This window comes from Chrysemys picta, chromosome 6 (genome assembly GCF_011386835.1).
Source record: "Chrysemys picta bellii isolate R12L10 chromosome 6, ASM1138683v2, whole genome shotgun sequence".
In the NCBI taxonomy this organism is placed as follows: domain Eukaryota; kingdom Metazoa; phylum Chordata; order Testudines; family Emydidae; genus Chrysemys; species Chrysemys picta.
The window spans coordinates 132,312,171-132,333,291 of record NC_088796.1 but is presented as its reverse complement, the minus strand read 5'-3'; the positions used below and the strand labels follow the sequence as shown (position 1 = coordinate 132,333,291).

General features: G+C 52.8%; 1 protein-coding gene across 6 annotated transcripts in view; it reads left to right on the top strand.

The window, feature by feature from the left end:
* Nucleotides 1-21,121, top strand: part of TBC1D2 (TBC1 domain family member 2) — a 46,696-nt gene that overhangs the window by 16,488 nt on the left and 9,087 nt on the right. For 5 of the 6 annotated variants that reach the window (XM_065549877.1, XM_065549880.1, XM_065549876.1 and 2 more), the window contains exons 3-11: nt 914-1,058; nt 2,746-2,887; nt 7,943-8,079; nt 9,519-9,706; nt 10,948-11,334; nt 12,105-12,215; nt 14,379-14,566; nt 16,054-16,530; nt 20,154-20,274. In XM_065549877.1, coding sequence (XP_065405949.1) covers nt 914-1,058; nt 2,746-2,887; nt 7,943-8,079; nt 9,519-9,706; nt 10,948-11,334; nt 12,105-12,215; nt 14,379-14,566; nt 16,054-16,530; nt 20,154-20,274 — 1,896 coding nt within the window. The remainder of the gene's footprint in view (nt 1-913; nt 1,059-2,745; nt 2,888-7,942; nt 8,080-9,518; nt 9,707-10,947; nt 11,335-12,104; nt 12,216-14,378; nt 14,567-16,053; nt 16,531-20,153; nt 20,275-21,121) is intronic. The other variant, XM_065549881.1, reaches the window with a different exon arrangement.

Here is a 21,121-nt window from a genome sequence, read left to right as displayed (position 1 = left end):
CACTACCATGAGAGCATGCGGGCCTTTAGCTTTTGGGCCTGATTCTCTCACTGATTCTGTTGTAAAACTCCACTGGTTTCAATGGGAGCAGAATAAGACATGGAGTTCAAAAGGAAAGTTAAGTCAGGAGCAATTGAACTCCAGGATGTAACCTTTCTGATACAACACTGAGCTATCCTGGCCTGGGGACGGGTGCTGGGTCAACTTGGAAGCTCACTGTGACGATTTGGGTGGGAGAGAGGCATGTGGTTACTAATTAAACGCCTATTCAGTCTCGTTAAAGTCAGTAGCACTGGCTGGGGTCTATGTCTGCCTGAATTTTGCCCAAGTGCCTAGAACTTCCCCTGTAAAACATATACATTTACCTCTAGTTACAGTCAGATGCAGGGGTCACAAGCCTGTCTTTCCCCACCTAGATTTAATAAAGGATGGGACTTGAGGACACCAGGCCTGACCTGACTCACCTGCAGAGCCCCATGGTCAAATCCCAATCTCGGTGGGACTCCTCTGGCAAAGAGCAATGGATCAGTAGCAACGAGAGCTGACTGAGGATGGAGCCTTTGCAAACTAACTCCTACAGCTTTCAACTCCCTCTATATCACTCTCTGCCCAATGCAGCAGGGCCAGAAATCTCCAGCTGTGACAGGCTTTTCCTTTAAAACAAGGAGACCAGCCATCTAATGTAGTAGACAGTCAGCGGTATGCCTGGGAGACCAGGGTTCAGGATTTACCCCAGGCCTCTTGAATCAGGGTTACAACTGGGGGCCTGGTGCTCAGGGAGCAGGTGTCTCCTGCCTGGCCAACAGCAGCTGGACTAGAGCAGGGAGGTGGTGATCAGCTCTTCAAGGACCTCACAGCAGGCTGCAACTGGCACTTCAGAGAGCCACTTCAAACCTGTTCTATGTAATGTTAGGCATTCAGCAAACAGGCCATGATGTACTGGCTGCAGCAGCTGCAGATGAAGCGTTGGGCGTTTTGCAATACCCAGACTGGGCTTCCTGTGGACAGCGTCACTGCGGCAGCCCTGCCTGCGAATGAATCTCTGCTCAATGAAACCAGTAGGTATTAAAGAATGAACTGTTTCCCCCTAATCTGATCAGTGTACAGAGATTTTGGGCCAGCATTTTCAAACAAGGCACCTAAACAAGTTCCAGGTCTCAGAGGTGCTGAGCTCCTGAAGCTCCCACTGACTTCAAGGTGGTACTGAAGTGCCAACATGGAGGGCCCCAAGCTTGAAACGTTTGGCCTTTGTAATGAGAGCAAAGCTAGCTCTCATTGTAGCGCTCATCTTCTGAAATAAAGGGACTGACTTTCATACACAGCCAGGGCTCTGATTGTCTAGCTGGGGCTGTCTGAGGGGCAGCGGGGCTGTCTGAGGGGCAGCAGGGTTGGTGGGGTCAAAGGCATTCAGATGTATGTCTACAGTTGCTCTTGTTTTTTCCCTGGAGTGAACCCTGTACGGTTCTTAGGAACTCCTGAAGGGGCTACAGGGCCTGCAGCGAAGGGCCTACCTTTTGTTCCATTTGCAATCTGTGTCAGGACATGATCACACAGTTACGCCCCTGTGACTGGTGCAGGGTGCCCCTGGGGGCTAGTCTGTTGCTTAGCTGTCACCAGGTGCACACTTTCCTGCTTAAAAAAAAAAAAAAAAAAAATTTGCCAGCAAATGCTGTACCTCTGTTTAAGAGGCATAGATGTGTGTTGGTCTCTCTTTTACTTGGCAGCTATCACTGTCTTTTCCAGTAATCCAGGCTCTGTGGCATCAGTTTTATTATGAGTATAAATACATACAAATGATACCGTCTGCGGGGGGAAATGATGCCAGCACAGTTCTGTTTTTTCCTTGTTTGGCTTCTGTGTGGACATTACTCAGGGTTACTGCATTGTACACTTTAAAATGTAAACAGTTAAAGTCAACTTAGGTTACCTTGGCAGTGGATGAATAGAAAGATGTTTGCATCTGCCGGCCTCTGGGCTCTTATCTGTGTAGCAAACTACAATTGTTGTATGCAGTGTTGTAGCCCAGGATATTAGAGAGACAAGGTGGGTGAGGCAATATCTTTTACTAGGCCAACTTCTGTTGGTGAGAGAGACAAGCTTTTGAGCCACACAGAATTGCTCTTCAGATCTGGGAAAGGTACTACGAGTGTCACAGCTAAATATGAGATCAAACAGATAGATTATGTGCTACTTACTTATGCTAAACCAGTGGTGGATTAGCCACTAGGCCAATGGGGCCTCTGCCCAGGGGCCCCAGCCAATTGGGGGCTCCCAGGAAAAATGGGCACCCCCATACCATGACGACTCCTCCCGCCCACCCAGTGCTCCTGCCGGGGAGCAGGGTCAGGGCGCGGTGGCCTCATGCAGGGGGGACTGCAGGCAGAAGGGGTGGGAAAGGGCCCCTACTTGCTCTGGCCAGGGCCCCACAAACCCCTAATCCACCTCTGTGCTAAACTATCTGTTCAATCTCATATTTAGCTGTGACACTGGTAGTACCTTGCCCAGACCTGAAGAAGAGCTCTGTGTAGCTCGAAAGCTGGTCTCTCTCAGCAATAAAAGATATTACCTCACCTACCTTGTCTCTCTAGAAAACTACATGGAAGGTTGGATGGCTTCCTCTGATCTGTCTTGAACAGATATACAGACTGAGCTGAAAGGATATGACAAGGCTTAATGCCTAATGTAAAGAGGCAGAGTTTGATCAAAGGTTTAGGAGCTCATCTAATTTCTCTCCTGGTTTTCTAGTTCACACTGAAGGCGAGGGGTTCTTGCCTCCTGTGAAAACCCCTACAGATGTGGTAGGTTTAAAGGCAGCCTCTCTGCCCGCTCCCCAGCTGTCTGATGCCCTCCAGAACATCTCCCTCAAACACCCTTGGACTGAAATACAGTAAGTGGCGATGGAGGTGTGGCTGGTGTATTGGGCTCCTGTCTTGTGGTGCTCTTGAGCATTACTATAGCACAAGACAAGAAATGTGTCATGTGGGTAATGCCTTCATGCAGCATGTGGGAACTCAAATGCAGTAGAGTGAATACCGCCCAGGAGGAAATGCAAGCTCTCTGCAGTGTTTCCTTGTCCGCTCTCTGACCAGTAAATCTCAGCAGCAGGTCTACAGCCTGGATTTTTTTAAATGCCAGTGTCCTTTTGCATGAGCACTTACGTTGATGTGCACAATCTAATAAGTGCGCTCACAGTTGTGTCTGAGTGCACGCAGTAGAGCTTGATCCACAGCCCACTGAAGTCAATGGGACTCTTGCTGCTGATTCCAGTGGGCGTTGGATCAGGTGCATTGGGCATGCGCAGAAGTAGTCATGTAGTGTTGGCCCAAAGCAGCTGACCTTGCAAGGCGCTGAGCACTCTAGAACCGATTCAGCAAGTGCTTAACTCCCAGTGGGTGAGCAGTTCCATTGCTGTCAGTGGCACTGCTCAGGGCTTAAAGTTAAGCTCATGCTGAAGTGCATCAGTGGATCAGGGCCAGAGTGCTCAGCCCCTTGCAGGATCAAGCCCCAAATGCACATGGACTTCCAGCCTCTCCAAGGGCCTGATGCAGCTCCCATCGAAGTCAAGGGAAAGGTTCTCACTGACTAAGGTGGGAACCGAATCAGGCCCTGACCTTCCGAGTTCTGATCCAGCAGAGTGCATAAGCCTGTGCATGGCTGTATGTAAGTGCTTTGGGGATTGGAGCCCTAGCATTCATCGTTGGCACTGGTTGTCACAAGCACCAGATCATGGAGGCTAGAGCTTCTAGCCTCTAATGCTAGTCAGGGAAAAAGATACTAATGTTGACAGCTAACACTGTTGACAGTCCTGGTGGCTAACACTGCTAGCCAGCCCATTGGGACCACACGCTGTGTTTTCCTAGGAGGAGAATGCCACAAATTCAGGCTCCGTGGGGACTGGAGAACTTCCCGGGTGGGGTAGGACAGTCTGATTTGTTTCCCACAGCATGGTAGTTTAGCTAGGGCTCTTATCTGTGGGTCAGGTGGGCAGCAGAAACAGACACTCTGTTAGGAGCCTGAGGATATAAGTGTGTCCTTGCATCCCCTATCTTCAAATCCAGCCTCTGCTGCGTGGTTTGTTTCTCTCCCTCAGTATTTCCAAAGCACCTGTTGCTGTCATAGCCAGGTACCAGTTTTGTTAGGAGTCTAGTTTGGCTATATCCAGCGGACCCCATATATTGTACTTACTGTAACCAAGACAGATTGACACAAATAAGGGAACGGTGTGATGCAAGAGAGACAAAGAAAGAAAGAGCTGGCTTTGCCTACTATCTATACTGTACCAGTCTTTTCTGCCACCGTCACTAGCACAACATTCACTTACAGGAAAGACTTGGGGCCAGATCCTCAGCTGCAGTGAATTGTCAGAGCTTATGGGACGCTCTGCTTAATTCATAGCTTCATAGACTCTAGGACTGGAAGGAACCTCGTGAGGTCACCAAGTCCAGTCTCCTGCCCTCATGGCAGGACCAAATACTGTATAGACCATCCCTGATAAAAAATTAACTAACCTACTCTTAAATAGCTCCAGAGATGGAGATTCCACAACCTCCCTAGGCAGTTTATTCCAATATTTAACCACCCTCACAGTTAGGAACTTTTTCCTAATGTCCAACCTAAACCTCCCTTGCTGCAGTTTAAGCCCATTGCTTCTTGTTCTATCCTTAGAGGCTAAGATGAACAAGTTTTCTCCCACCTCCTTATGACACCCTTTTAGATACCTGAAAACTGCTATCATGTCCCCTCTCAGTCTTCTCTTTTCCAAATTAAACAAACCCAATTCTTTCAGCCTTCCTTCATAGGTCATGTTCTCAAGACCTTTAATTATTCTTGTTGCTCTTCTCTGGACCCTCTCCAAGAAAGATGTTGAGAAATTGAAATGCGGTGCCCAGAACTGGACACAATACTCCAGCTGAGGCCTAACCAGCGCAGAGTAGAGCGGAAGAATGATTTCTCGTGTCTTGCTCACAACACACCTATTAATGCATCCCAGAATCACGTTTGCTTTTTTTGCAACAGCATCACACTGTTGACTCCTATTTAGCTTGTGGTCCACTATAACCCCTAGATCCCTTTCTGCCGTACTCCTTCCTAGACAGTCTCTTCCCATTCTGTATGTGTGAAACTGATGTTCCTTCCTAAGTGGAGCACTTTGCATTTGTCTTTATTAAACTTCATCCTGTTTACCTCAGACCATTTCTCCAGTTTGTCCAGATCATTTTGAATTTTGACCCTATCCTCCAAAGCAGTTGCAATCCCTCCCAGTTTGGTATCATCTGCAAACTTAATAAGCGTACTTTCTATGCCAATATCTAAGTCGTTGATGAAGATATTGAACAGAGCCGGTCCCAAAACAGACCCCTGCGGAACGCCTCTAATTATACCTTTCCAGCAGGATTGGGAACCATTAATAACTACTCTCTGAGTACGGTTATCCAGCCAGTTATGCACCCACCTTATAGTAGCCCTAAGTTGTATTTGCCTAGTTTATCGATAAGAATATCATGCGAGACCGTATCAAATGCCTTACTAAAGTCTAGGTATACCACATCCACCGCTTCTCCCTTATCCACAAGACTCGTTATCCTATCGAAGAAAGCTATCAGATTGGTTTGACATGATTTGTTCTTTACAAATCCATGCTGGCTATTCCCTATCACCTTACCACCTTCCAAGTGTTTGCGGATGATTTCCTTAATTACTTGCTCCATTATCTTCCCTGGCATAGAAGTTAAACTAACTGGTCTGTAGTTTCCTGGGTTGTTTTTTTTCCCTTTTTGTAGATGGGCACTATGTTTACTCTTTTCCAGTCTTCTGGAATCTCTCCTGTCTCCCATGATTTTCCAAAGATAATAGCTAGAGGCTCAGATACCGCCTCTGTTAGTTCCTTGAGTATTCTAGGATGCATTTCATCAGGCCCTGGTGACTTGCAGGCATCTAACTTTTCTAAGAGATTTTTAACTTGTTCTTTTTTTATTTTCTCTTCTAAACTTACCCCCTTCCCATTAGCATTCACTATGGTAAGCATTCCTTCAGACTTCTCGGTGAAGACCGAAACAAAGAAGTCATTAAGCATCTCTGCCATTTCCAAGTTTCCTGTTACTATTTCTCCCTCCTCAGTGAGTAGTGGGCCTACCCTGTCTTTGGTCTTCCTCTTGCTTCTAGTGTATTGATAAAAAGTCGTCTTGTTTCCCTTTATTCCCATAGCTAGTTTGAGCTCATTTTGTGCCTTTGCCTTTCTAATCTTGCCCCTGCATTCCTGTGCTGTTTGCCTATATTCATCCTTTGTAATCTGTCCTAGTTTCCATTTTTTATATGACTCCTTTTTATTTTTTAGATCATACAAGATCTCGTGGTTAAGTCAAGGTGGTCTTTTGCCACATTTTCTATCTTTCCTACCCAGCGGAATAGCTTGCTTTTGGGCCCTTAATAGTGTCCCTTTGAAAAACTGCCAACTCTCCTCAGTTGTTTTTCCCCTCAGTCTTGATTCCCATGGGACCTTACCTATCAGCTCTCTGAGCTTACCAAAATCCGCCTTCCTGAAATCCATTGTCTCTATTTTGCTGTACTCCCTTCTACCCTTCCTTAGAATTGTGAACTCCATGATTTCATGATCACTTTCACCCAAGCTACCTTCCACTTTCAAATTCTCAACGAGTTCCTCCCTATTTGTTAAAATCAAATCTAGAACAGATCCCCCCTAGTAGCTTTTTCAACCTTCTGAAATAAAAAGTTGTCTGCAATGCAGTCCAAGAACTTATTGGATAGTCTGTGCCCCACTGTGTTATTTTCCCAAAATATATCTGGATAGTTGAAGTCCCCCATCACCACCAGATCTTGGGCTTTCAATGATTTTGTTAGTTGTTTAAAAAAAGCCTCATCCACCTCTTCCACCAGCTGGGATCTGGCCCCACTGACGCCAGTGGAGCTACGGCCGATTGACACCAGCTGGGATCTGGCCTGTTTTTTATCTATTTTTTAATGATCACTGATGACTAGGGCCATACCAAATTCAGGGCCATGAAAAATGCATCACAGACCGTGAAGTCTGATCTCCCACCATGAAATCTGTCTTGTGTGCGCTTTTACCCTATACTGTACAGATTTCACGGGGGAGACCAGCGTTTCTAAAATTGGGGTCCTGACCGAAAAGGGAGTTGCAGGGGGGGTCATCACAAGGTTATTTTAGGATGGTCATGGTATTGCCACCCTTACTTCTGCGCTGCCTTCAGAGCTGGGTGTCCGGAGGGTGGCAGCTGTTGGCCAGGCGCCCAGCTCTGAAGGTAGCAGCGCAGAAGTAAGGGTGGCAATACCATACCAGGCCATCCTTACTTCTGCCTGCATCTGGCAGCGACTCTGCCTTCAGAGCTGGGCTCCTGGCCAGCAGCCACTGCTCTCCAGCTCCTCAGAAGTAAGGGTAGCAGTCCCACAACCCTCCCTACAATAACCTTGCAAACCCCCCACAACTCCTTTTTGGGTCAGGACCCTACAATTGCAACACTGTGAAATTTCACATTTAAACAGCTGAAATCATGAAACTTATGATTTTTAAAATCCTGTGACCATGAAATTGACCAAAAGGACCAATGATCACTGACAGGGGATGGATCACTCAATGATTACCTGTTCTGTTTATTCCCTCTGGGGCACCTGGCATTGGCCACAGTCGGAAGACAGGATACTGAGCTAGATGGACCTTTGGTCTGACCCAGTATGGCTGTTCTTATGATGGATGTTTGTCTGGATTTTCTTATTCCAAGTGATGGTACCTCCCAATGACCCCTCTCCCAACTCCTCCCCTCTGCCTTACTTTTTCCTTCCTGCATAACAAAGTGAGGAGCAGCATCCAGGGGCGTGGCAATCCAGGGGAGCCAGTGATCAGGCTGGTCTCAGTGACCACGGCTCTCCTGGCCCTCGGGCTCCTTGGGTTTCTTTGTCTTTTCAGAAATACAATCTACAATATCTGTGGCACCAGGCAGCACCCGGGCAATGGCAGGAGCATCTCCGGTGTTGAGGGATTCCCGGCGCACCCTGGGACTCCGGTGGAAGAACAAGAGGTGGAAGGGGAGGCAGAATGTCCAGGTACTTTTTCCTCACTACCCTTTGTGGCCTGTATCCCAGCCTGGCATCGTGAAATCATTGTGCAGCAGCCCTGCCAGCTGTTGAAGGAGACGGGTTTCTCTGGGCATGGCTTCACTTGCAGATGTAGAGCGCTGTGAGTTAAACCCGCCTTTGGAGAGTGCAGTAGGGGAAGCGCTGAAGTCTGTCCACACTGACAGCTGACAGCGCACTGGCCTGGCCACATTTGCAGCACTTGCAGCGGCAATTGGGAGCAGTGCATTATGGGCAGCTATCCCAGCATGCAAGTGACTGCAATGTGCTTTTCAAATGGGGGGGGGGTGTGAGGTGGAGTGTGACAGGGAGTGTGTTGTGTGTATGTGGGGGGAGAGAGAGTGGGTTTTTGGGGTGCTGAGAGTGTCAGCATGCTGTCTTGTAAGTTCAGACCCCCCCCACCTCTCTCTCACTCACTCAAAGCAAACAGTAAATGTTTGCTTTTTCTTGGAGCTGATAAGCAGCCGGCTTCTCCGAAACGGAGCTTTGAAAGGGCATTTCCACATTCCTGCAGCCGATTTCACAACAATGACCAGAGTGGCCACTTGCCTTAAGGGGATTATGGGACGTTTCCGGAGGCTGATCAGAGCGCAGTAATGCAACACCTCGTTCACACTGGCGCTACGGCGCTCCAGCGAGGGCGCAGCAGACGTTATTCCTCTCGCCGAGGTGGAGTACCAGCAGTGCTGTAGCCGCGGAGTCAGAGCGCTCTGCGTGCCTTGCCAGTGTGGACAGGGAGTGAGCTAGTGTGCCCGGGGCTGCTTTATTGCGCTGTAACTCGCAAGTGTAGCCAAGGCCTCAGGCAGCGTCGCGATGTCCTCTGGGGACATCGAACCCTAGTGCTCTGCTCTCCGGGGCTCCAGAGCAGCTCCCGCTCATTGCTATGGAACATCGCAGGGCTGCGTCCCCAGCTGGCACTGACTGGCATAGCTCCCTTGAAACCACTTTGCAGGAGCTGGGGACCTGGCCCTGTTTTCTTTTTGATGCCTGCAGCAATGGGGTACCTTGGCAGTGGGCATGGGCTTTGCCAGCACTTTCCCAATGGCTGCAGTTTAGAGCAGCCACTCCTGCCTCTGCTCTCTGTTCTGAGCAGCAAATCCTCCCACCAGAGCGGTCAGGCTTCGCTTGGCAGCCGGTCTTCCCTCCAAATGGCCATTACTGGTGTAAATCATCAGAACCCTATTGACTCCAGTGGAGCCACGCCCATTGGCACCGGCTGGGATCAGCCCCATTGACTCCAGCAGAGCTACGGCCAATCGAGCTCGGCTGAGGCTGGAGCCCTGTGTATCTACGTTAGATATAGCACTTCAGCTGGCCCTGTGTGTCCGTCATTCTCCAGCTGGTCATTCAGTTTGGTGCTGGTTTCCCAGAAGAGAAGTGACTCCCCTCCTCTCACTTGTCTCCCTCAGTCAGGGAGCAGGCCCGAGAGGACACACGGGCTGGGCCCAGGTCACACTGGCCTAGGAAAGCGAAGTGGCTGACCAGCGGTTTCCCTGCCTTCCCTGAAGGGTTGGCACGTGAGAGAAGCTCCCCTGACAAGGTGGCTGTTCTGCAGCAGCAGGTCCTGATGCTGACAGAGGAAATCAAGTCTCAGAAGGTAAGGCTGGTCTGGGAACCATTGCTCCAGAGCCCAGCAAAGCCATTGGGATGGCTCTATAGACCCCAAGGAGCTTTGGATCAAGCCCCTAGGTGCTAGCATGAGCACTTCTTGGGGTGCCATTTGCTAGCATGTTATGCTTGGTTCTCCAGTGATGTTCCTTTGGAGCTGTTCTCAGTTGGGGCAGGGGAGGGGTCACTCTGGGCTCACACCAGTGTGACTCGGGGTTGGGGGGGTCAGTGGGCTCACCCCGGTGTGACTCGGGGTGGGGGGGTCAGTGGGCTCACCCCGGTGTGACTCGGGGCAGAGGGGTCAGTGGGCTCACCCTGGTGTGACTTAGGGTGGGGGCAGGGGATCAGTGGGCTCACCCCGGTGTGACTCGGGGCGGGGGGGGGGGGCATTGGACTCACACCGGTGTGACTCGGGGTGGGGGCGGGCGGGTCAGTGGGCTCACCCCGGTGTCACTCGGGGTGGAGGTCAGTGGGCTCACCCCGGTGTGACTCGGGGCGGGGGCAGGGCGGTCAGTGGGCTCACACCGGTGTGATTCGGAGCGGGGCGATCAGTGGGCTCACACTGGTGTGACTTGGGGCAGGGGCAGGGGCGGGGCGGGGGGCGGTCAGTGGGCTCACACCGGTGTGACTCAGGGCAGGGGGGGGTTGGCTCCGTCCTTCGTTTACTTCCTGGAGGCGATGGCCTTCTCCCAGACCGTGCAAGCTTCCTCTGTGGCCATGTGCCATGAGTCAGAGCCTGCTCCGGGGAGGGGAGGTGACCGTGAAAGTGTTGCCAGGACAAGGGGATTTCTGGCAGCCCCGGAGCCAGCGCGCGCCGCCCCTGCCCGGGGCTCTGCATCCAGTCAGCCTTCAGGAATCTGCCTGTGGAGAGCCCGGGGCCAGGTGGGATGCACAGCATCCCCTTGCAAACAGCACAGCACCTCTAGGGTGGTACAGGCCCTGGAGCATGGAGACCCATCCATGCTGGGTGCTCCCAGGGCAGGCTGGCAGCACAGCTCCGCTGTTATAGACACATAGGAATTGCAAGTCATTCTCCGACACTGGCTAGTGCCCACATCTCAGCAAAAGGCAGCTATGGGGTGTCCTGCCCAAGGGACGTCTCTCCAAAATCCCCTTAGATAGTGTCCCCATCCCTTAACCAGAACCCCAGGCCTGCTGCGACCTCATTCAGAGCCGGTGCTGTATTGCCTGTGGTTCGTGTGCTGTGACGATCACTCCATGTCCCCGCAGGAGCTGGTTAAGCTTCTCCACAAGGCTCTGGAGGCTGCGCAGCAGGAGAAGAGAGCATCCAGCATGTACCTGACTGCTGCAGAAGACAGAGATCGGCTGGAGCTGGTGCGGCACAAAGTGAGGCAAATTGTGGAGCTCAGCAGTCGGGTGGAAGCCCTGGAGACCGACAAGCAGGAGCTGGAGCAGAGCGTGGCTCTGAGGGACAGGCGTGTGGAGGAGCTGCAGGAGCACGTGCAGCTCCTGATGGACAAGAACCAGGCCAAGCAGCAAGTCATCCTGAAGCTCACGGAGCAGATTGCCCAGGATCTCTCTGAGCCGGTGCAAGAGGCTGATGCTGTTGCCGCGGATACCTTGTACAAGCAGCAGGAGGAGATTGAGCATTTGAAGGTCTGTGAGGCAGGCACAGCCAAATCAGCAGCTGGGGGGCTCTGTAGTATATGGTACAGCAGGCGCCTGGGACTGGTTTGTGCCGCTCCTTTGCTGTCCAAAGTGCAGGCAGTTTGCAAGGCTGATATCAGTCCTGGGCTTTGAAGGGTTTGTCTGGCTCAAGAGATGGGGAAGTGGTAGCCTGACTCCGCTGAGTCATCCTCCATTCAACCCTTAGCTCCTCCTCTGTTGCTGCTTTCACTCAGTCTGTCCAGATGTGTCTTCTGTGTAAACAACATTTCCCCTCAGACAGCCTGGCCCACCGTGCAGCTCCCAGCCTCCTCTGTGCAGTTATAATGGACGCTTGTGTCTCTCAACAGAGAAGCACTGCGGCCAACAGTGGGGTTTTGTCTGCAGTTAGGTGCCTGGAATGCCTTTAAAAATGAACCAAACCCAGATCTCTCTGCCTGTCTCCTTGCAGCATCTCCCAAGCATTATGCACTATTACAGGGCAGAGGTAAGGTGGTTTGGGTGCCCTACCTGTACATTCCAGACCTGAATGTGTCTGAATTTCTTTTAAGTTTAGCCTTACGTCTAAATTTCCTGGGTCTCTGATGTTATTTGGGAGAATTATGCCCTCCCTGTAATGTATTTTACCTTAAATTATGGAGCCATCCTCTCATTCTTTAGTTTTTCTGTGGGGATTTAAAACAGAGAGGAGAATAGCAAAAGCCTGCCTGCTGTCTGCGAGCTGCCAGCCTGGTGTGAGCACCTGCTCTGCTTTCTGGCAGGATGACCTAGATGCCTACAGAACTCAGAACCAGTTCCTCAACTCAGAGATCCACCAGGTCACGAAGCTCTGGAGAAGCGTTGCCGAGAAGGAGAAAGTCCTGCTGATGAAGGTGAGATGAGCTGCGGAGAGAGGTGGCAGCTGTTCATTTAGTTATTGTGAAGTGAGCACCAATGCAGGAGTTTCCCTTCCTACCCAGCCCCGGTCCCAGATGCACAGTAAGCCAACAAGGGTCTTGTTCCCAGTAGACTCCCATCCACTCCTTCACTCTGCATTTTGGTGGCCCTGACATGGGATCTCTGATCATCTTCCCTCAGGAGTTTCCCAAATAACATACAGGCAAACCCTAATTTTTGTTTGGGTCTCAAGGGACGATGAAGCATTAGTAGAGTTGGGGTCTTGCAAAATCAAATTTCTGCTTCTCTACAAATTTCAACTCCAGGCCAGACACAAACTTTAAAGTCACGTGAGGCTCTGGGGTTTACATAGGAACAGGCTCACCCCAGGCGCCATCCAGTTCAGTAGCCTGTCGCCGACAAGGGTCAGTGCCAGCAGGATGCAGCGCTGAAGCTAAGATGCCCACAAGGAAAGTTCCCTTCAGCCCCCAGGAGTTAGAGGTCGGCTGACACTCAGTGCTTGGAGTTTGTCCCTGCTGAAGCACTTGTTTGCGTTTTAATCTCTGCTATCATAACTCTGGATACTCAGCCACAGAAACATTCAGTCCTTTTTTGAATCCTGCTCAGCTCTTGGTCTCAACACCTCATGTGGCAGTGAGTTCCGCAGGTTAATGGTGTGCTGTATGAAAAAGTGTTTCCCTCTCTGTTTTGTCAGAATTTGGCACCATTTGATTTCACCAAGTTTCTCCATGTTATTGTATTGTGTGATGGCACGGGCACTGCCCTTGGTCCTATCTTTGCTGTTCCATTCATGATTGTACTCTTGTCATGCTCCCTCCTATTCATCTCCTCTCTACAGAAAACAGTCCCAGTTAATCTGTCTTCAGAGCCCTTAGTTCTCCTCCTCCCCCGCTATGGTCCCCTCTAGTTCTGCAGTGACTGTCGAAGTGGGGTGCAGTCCTGCCCACACGAATCAGACAGCGGCGAGGCAGTGCTGTGTATAATGGCACTGTATTAGTTCCATGTTGTTCTCCATCCCATCCCTATGCACCCTAACACCTTGTTTGCTTTCCTAACTGCTGCAGCCGATGCGCAGATGTCTTCAGTGAGCTCCTAGCATGGCGTGCCCTTGGGTGAGTCCCTCAGCCTCTCACCTGTATATCCAGGAGAACGACGCTTCCTTTCTCCCACCCCTTCTCTGGCCTGGCTCTGAGCTTTCTGGGGCAGGCCTGTCTCTCATTACTTGTCTGGGCAATGGCCAGCACACCGGAGTCTCAAACTCAGCTGAGCCTTCTGCTAGTCACTAGCACTGTCCCTGCCAGTAGAGGAGTAGCACGGCCTGGCTGGGAAGCTGCAGAGGAGCAGTTGGAATAGATGAGACAGGGCTAAGGCTTTAGATGCCTCTTCAAAATGGTCAAGGTATGAACCCAGGTGTCCTGGCCAAATTTCACTCTGGGCAATTCTGACACCCCCCTAATAAAATTCCCTATGCAGTTTCCTCCACATGCACACACACTCCCGTGGACTCCCGCTTTACCCTCTAACACCCCCCAGCTCACCAGCCCCCGCTTGCCCTTGCTGCACAGCAGTGACCTACTGCCGGCACCCAGGCACCTCTCCTTGCTCCTGTGGGGCTCTGGCTCTTTCCTGCTGCAGCGGCCTTGCTGTGGCTGCTCCTTCCAGCCTCCATTGCGCTCCGTGGCATGTGGTTGACTCCGTAACTGCTTGCCCATGAACACGGGAGATGCAGGCAGCTGCTGGGACAGACCCCTGGCACTGGGTGCCTTTGGGTGGGGGGTTTCCAGGGGCAAGGGCAGGCGATGTGGGCTTTGCTCCCCAGCCATGCTCATGGCTGACACACATGTCAGGTATCAGGGGGTAGCCGTGTTAGTCTGTATCTACAAAAACAACAAGGAGTCTGGTGGCACCTTAAAGACTAACAGATTTATTTGGGCATAAGCTTTCGTGAGTTAAAACCTCACTTCTTCGGATGCATCCGAAGAAGTGAGGTTTTAACTCACGAAAGCTTATGCCCAAATAAATCTGTTAGTCTTTAAGGTGCCACCAGACTCCTTGTTGTTTTTACACATGTCAGGGGCTGTCAGTCTTGTGCATCTGCAGCAAGCCACTCTGATGGCACCCCCAACGCTCTCTTCCAGTGTGCCCGCCTGCAAGCCCGCAGCTGCCAGGTGGAGAGCAAATACCTGATGATGCTGCGGAGGCTGCAGGAGGCCTCCCCTGACCTGGCCAGAGGTGAGGCCGAGCTGGTGAAGAGCCTGATCCAGGAGGCGCTACAGTGGGATGCGAAGGAGGAAGCAGTGGAGGCTCTTCAGCTGAACCCTGTCAGGTAAGGGGCACGTGGGTGAGAAGGGCACATCACTGCTTTGTGGCAGGGATGCGGCAAGTGCAGAAGGACTCTCTGTCACGGGATGGGCCCTCGGTTCAGAACAGTCCTGGGGCGGCGCCTTCTGCCAGGTTCCCAGCTGTCCCGTGCTGAGGCGGACAGGCTTGCTGTCCTGCACAGTGTGCATAGCTCAACTCCAGGATCTCTGGCAGCAACTGGTTGGACGGATCTGCATGTCTCCCACAGCCCAGTTCAAGGCTGCTGACAGTCACCCGTGGGTTACAGATTCTGGAATAGGAAGATGCATCCCTAAAACAAAGCACTCCCAGGCCCCTGCGATGGAGCCTGTTCTGTGCATTTAGCCAGACGAGGTGCCATCAGCAATAACGTTTTCAGTACACACCTCACTGCTGAGTTTGCTATTCCTTCCCCTCCCTGAGCTGGGACGCTCTGCTTAGCCAGGCAGTGCAATTAGCCTGGGGTGAGCACAGGACTCATCGCCGCTCTGGAGGGGAAGTGACTGAGCAGCTGTCACATGCAGGCAGTTTGGGGTTTCTGTGCACACATCTCCCATAAGTGGATACTGGGGATGAGCAGAGGCCGGGTGGAAGTGTGAGGCTGGTCTTCTTCTCAGCAGGGTCACCAGAGTGTGAGCAGCTGCACTGCAAACCCACACTCGAGTTACTGGGACCTCACTGGACTTCTGGGTCTTGGTGCTGCAATGAGCCGAGTGGCTCTGAGAGTCTTTCAGTGAACTGTGGCAGAATTTGTCTGTCCTGAGAACGTGGGGGAATTGTGGGAAGGCATTGGAAAGCCATCAGCACTTGAATGGGTTAGTCTGCAACCTCCCTGCAAAGTGGGCAGGTTACCAGCCTGAGTGAAAGCGACTCCTGCGCTCTGCTGGGCCAGCTAACCCAGGTGTCAAGCACCACCGCAGCGGGGTGAGAGGGTTATGGGTGTGGATGGGAGGGGTTAGGGCAACACCTGGGGTGGGTGGGTCGGTGGGAAACTGCAGTGAAGACAAACCCTGGAGTCAGGAGAGGGGTTGTTATGTGATGGGGAAATCTGTACCATACCTCTGGCAAATGTCTGTCTGGATGTTCAGCTTGTCAGCGGCTGGGTTAGGACCCAGCAGGGCCCCACTCCTGGCTGAGGTGCCACGGGACCAGGCTGGCTAAGGTTTGAACACAGTTACAAAGGGGGCACTGGAAGGACACGTGGAAGTGTTGGTGCTCAGGGGATAGGAGGCCCAGCAGTGTGGTGGCTCCTTCCATCTGTAGCAGCTGGGGTTCCAGGAGGAGGGGCCAAAGCTGGCTCTCGCACAGGCGCTGCCCAGGGAGACAGCCACTGTGCCTAGGGCAGCAGGAGTGGGGACTGGGCACAGTAGCTGCCTCTGACTCAGTTTGCCCTGCGTACCAGTACCCCACTGGGCAAACTGTCCAGCATCTAGCACGTAGGTTTCAGCCCCTGCTCTGCTCTGCCCTCTCCAGAGAGTATGACGACTACGGGTTTATGACCATTCCCAAATACGAGGCTGAGGACTGGAAGCTTCTGGCTAAAATCCAAGCCCTAGAGATCAAATCCAACAACCTGCTGAGCCACACGGCGGTAGAGAAGCCTCTTGGTGAGAGATGGGCCGGCATGGCTGAGTTGAGCCCCTCAGCAGAGCTGAAAGGCTTGATCCGCTGCGGCATCCCCGTGGAGCACCGCCAAAGGGTCTGGAAATGGATAGTGACCCGGCGCCTGTCCCATCACCACACCGCCAACCACTACGAGAGCCTGCTGCGGCAGTGTGAGCGCACGGAGCACCCCGCCTCCCGGCAGATCGAGCTGGACCTGCCCCGCACCCTGACCAACAACAGGCATTTCACATCTCCCACCTCCCAGCTCGTCCCCAAGCTCCGAAGGGTGCTGCTGGCCTTCTCCTGGCAGAATCCCGCCATCGGCTACTGCCAGGGGCTAAACAGGTGAGACGCTGAGGTGCCACTGCCGGAGCAGCAGGGAAGGCTGCTCACTGCGGGGCTGTCTCTGTACAAGGGGATAAGAGCCGCCCCTGAGTCCTGGGAGCTCCTGGAGGATCAGTCCGTTGCAGAATAGGGTGCTCAGATACCCCAGCGAGGGGGCCAGAGGAGTACCGCAAGGAGAGGAACCTGCAGGGAAGGGAAGCAGGTGGACATTTCCTGTTAGAGTGATGGTGTCGGTTCTTCAGGGATTCCCCCGTCTGGGGGAGCTGGGATGGCTGCTTTTGTATTAATTTAGCTGGAACGTGTGGGTTAAAGGTGTTCACATCACCCAGTCACTTTCCAACATTAAACAGTGTTAAACAAGGCCCAGAGCTTGGCATACAGAGACCTCGGCTTGCTTTAGTGCCATGGCAAACACAGCATTAAAGAGCCCTTTAACCTTTTACTGGAGATACAGAAAAGAAGGAAAAACAGCTAAAGCCTTTGAAATGTAAAGTATTAACTAAGGCTTCCATTTGTACAACATCCCTTCTTCCCTTTGCTGTTAGCTGGAGAGCGTTTTAGAAGGAAAATCTCCCTTGTTTGAGAGGCCTTAGATCAGGGTGGGCAAACTTTCTGGCCCGAGGGCCACATCTGGGTATGGAAACTGTATGGCAGGCCATGCATGCTCATGAAATTGGGAGTTGGGGTGTGGGGGAGGTGAGGGCTCTGGCTGGGGGTGCAGGCTCTGGGATGGGGCTGGGGTGAGGGTTTGGGGTGCAGGAGGGTGCTCTGGGCTGGGACCAAGGGGATCAGAGGGCAGGAGGGGTATCAGGGCTCGGGCAGGGGGTTGGGGTGTGGGAGGGGTGCAGGCTCCAGGCGGCGCTTACCTCAAGTAGCTCCAGAAGCAGCGGCATGTCCCCCCTCCGGCTCCTACGCAGAGGCACAGCCAGGCAGCTCTGCACACTGCCCCGTCTGCAGGCGCCACCCCTGCAGCTCCCGTTGGCCATGGTTCTCGACCAATGGGAGCTGTGGGGGCAGCGTGTGGGGTGGGGGCAGCGTGTGGAGCCCCTTGGCTGTCCCTACACGTAGGAGCAAGAGGGGGGACATGCCGCTGCTTCCAGGAGCCACGGTACGCACCGAGCGGGGTAAGCCCACAGACCCTGCTCCCCGGCGGGAGCTCAAGGGCCGGATTAAAATGTCTGAAGGGCCGGATGCGGCCTCTGAGCCGTAGTTTGCCCATCCCGCCTTAGATGGTACCAGAGGTGGTGGTAACCGTCGTCCCAGGTGGGGGTTGACATTCAGTTGGAGCCAGCAGGGGTGGCGATGTCATCTGGGTCCCTCTCTGGCCCATTCTGGTCACATAACACCTCTCAGGATCAGGGTGATGAAGGCCAGAGGTGCCAGGAAATGGTGGGATTGGCAGCCATGATGGTGAAGCTCGCTCCAGTAGCCTCTGCCTGTTCTATCCATCTGTTCTTTTTGTTTGTTCTTTCGTTCTTTCCCCACAGAATCTCTCTTTAAGGGACCCCAAGAGGGAGTGGTGGGTGGAATAGCCCATCCCCTCATTATTATGTCCACCAAAAAGGCCTAATATCCAACATACCAGTTTTGGCTCATGAACTTCCAGCTCCACATCTCTTTTTAACGAGCGTAGTTTAATTTCATCGCAGTCCTTGAGTCATAGCGACTTGGCCTTTTTTTCTCAGAGTAATTCAGTTATTCTCCCTTCAGTTGTCTCCCTTCCGTGCCTGTTCCCATCAACGTTTGTTGTTATAGGTTATTGGAACAACTTGTAACTTTTACATGCTTTTTACAACTGCGCTCCCAAGTTGGGTGGATTTGTAGGCCCATTTGTCACAACACTGCTCGTAGCAGAGTTGGCAAGGAGGCAAATGCCCTGTTGCCCGCATACACTGGCGATCAATGTCCTGCTTAAAAATGAAGGCTTGTTTGTGTTTTGTGAGTTTGACACCTCTTCCTCCATCAGCCCCATGCTTTCCCTGTCCCCTGTTCAGAGCTAAGAGAGGCAGACCAGTTCCTGTGCCCAGCATTCATCATGCCCTTTGTTCATGGGCTGCAAACCCACACCTACTAACCTCCAGCCAGGAACAAACTTCCAAAGCCAGGTGATCAATCCCGTGACAACAGAAATGCTGTCACTCCTCCTTTGAAGGAAAGGTACACAGCCATCTCCCGAACAAGTACTTTCCTCTGAGCTCATCAGTGACTGTTGAGCATCTAAAGAACAATGGGATCAGATTCAGGGAATAGAAGAGAGGCAGAATAAAGTGACTTTTTCAAAAGACTTCGTGTAGCCTCACTCAGTATTCTTAGCCCTCATGCGGTGATTTAGGATGCCTGGAGCATTGCTGTGATGTATATTAACATGACATGAAATGTACATCAGTCATTTGTATCACGTTGGCCAAATCCTGGGAGCTGCTCAGCACCCGCAGTCGCCGCAGAAGCACTTGGGCATGTGAGTGCAGCAGCCTCTGGAATTGGCTTGCTGGCAGTAACAAGCACTTAGCTTTTCCGGGAGCTGCCCAAGCAGTACGATGTGAAGCGGGCTGCTGCTGTCAGCCTCTGCTTCCTAAGCAATAGGAAAAGGCAAGGTCTGAATTGGTGTGTAATAATTGAGGTTTGGCATGCATGGCACACAACTGTCCTGGTGACACTCCTCTTAGTGGAGAAGACTTGACATAGATATTGGGAAGCCTTCTTTATTCTTCAGAGCCTGCTCTCTGCACGGTGTCACCCAGCAGCTATGTGGTTCCCTCTCCCTGCCCAGCTCTCTGCAGGGCATTGCCTGGCAGCCACATGGGCTCCCTACCCCCCAGTGCCTTCTGCTCTGTGCGGAGTCACCTGGCTGCCACGTGGGCCCTCTTTCTCCCCAGCTGTTTGTGTGAGGTTGCCCAAAGGCTGCCTAGGACCCTCCCTCCCATCCGGCTACGGGAGCAGGCTGGGATGTTGTATGTATTATCTGGCACCTAGGACATGCATGGGGCTCTGCAGACTACCTCGGGAAGGCAAGTTCCCTGCCCCGGAGAGCTCATCCTGTCCAGCACAAGGCACCCGCTGCTCCTCTAAGGCTGATCGCAGTCGAGGGGGCTCAGGCTATGGCGATGAATGGATGATCGGCGAGGGGGGGGGAAGGGAAGGATCTGTGTCACATGGATCTATCAGGGTAGAGCCCCTCCCATCTCAGAGTGCCAGGAGGCTGGCTCCCACGTGGTGTAAATCAGCACACCTCCACTGGCTTCAATAGAGCCCCCCCCCCCCAAGTACCCGAACTGGGGCGCTGGCCCCAGGAGTCTAGCTCCATTGCTTAGCCCTGCCTAATCTCTAGTGCTCTGGCAGTGCTGCCGGACGTGGCAATGAGCTCCAGCCAGCCTTGTTACTCCAGGAGATACAGGGAGATCTTTGAGGCCCTGGAAAAGCACACTCGCTGGCTGGCCTGTCACTGCTCAGCAGCCTGTGCTCCCTGCACCAGCGCCACACAAAGATTTCATGTCAAACCTGAAGCTAGAAGACCAATGCCAACCAGAATCTCGGATTCCCCACCAGTGCTATTGCAGGTCAGTGTCTGCTCAGTAGGTAATAGAGTGTGTCTGCTTTGTTTCACGGTGTCCTGTCCATTGCAGGTTGGCAGCCATTGCCCTCCTGGTCCTAGAAGAGGAGGAAAGCGCATTCTGGTGCCTGGTTCACATTGTGGAAAACCTGATGCCGGCGGATTACTATAGCAACACGTTAATAGCATCACAGGTGAGCATGAGAATCCGGCTACGTCACAGTGGTGAAAGACAGCAGGTACTTGCACAGAGATGTTAAAGGGACATGGTCGACTCCTGCAGCCCAGCCCCTGGACTCTCTGCAGCCCTCCTGCATAAGCCAATTTTAGGATTACTTTGCAGGGCCCATGAGAATCAGGCCCATGCTGTCCAGCAAGTCCTTGGAAGTCTGGCAGGTTAGAGAGGAGACACTTTTATTAACTGCACAAGCAGGGCAGGTTCTAGGCACCAGCAAAGCAAGCAGTTGCTTGGGGCGGCAGATTTGCGGAGGCGCAATAATCCAGCATGGGAGCGAAGAACCAACAGGGGCCTCTGGGAGCTGTAGTTCCTTGGTTAGCTCCCTGCCTATAGAGCCAGCCCTGGAGCAGGGAAAGAACTACGTTTCCCAGCATTCCCTTGGCCACTAGCAACAGGAAGGGGTGTGGGAAAGGCGTATGGAACTGAAATCTGCACCTTGCTGTGAATGGTAGGAACAGAGCCAGCTCTAGGTTTTTTGCCGCCCTGCCCACACCCCCTGCTGCCCCAGCTCTGCCCCCCCCTGCACCCCCAGCCCTGGGCTCTCCCGCACTCGCAACTCCTGCCGCCCCAGCCCTGGGCTCTTTCCCCCCTCCCCCCCGCACCCCCTGCTGACCCAGCTCTGGCCCCCATCCACACCTCCTGCCACCCCAGCCCTGGGCTCTCCCCTGCCCACACCCCCTGCAGCCCCAGTTCTGGCCCCCACCTGCACTCCCCTGCTCCCCCAGCCCTGGGCTCTTCCCCCCCCACCCGCACCTCCTGCCGCCCCAGCCCTGGGCTCTCCCCCAAAGAAGGAATTGGGGGGA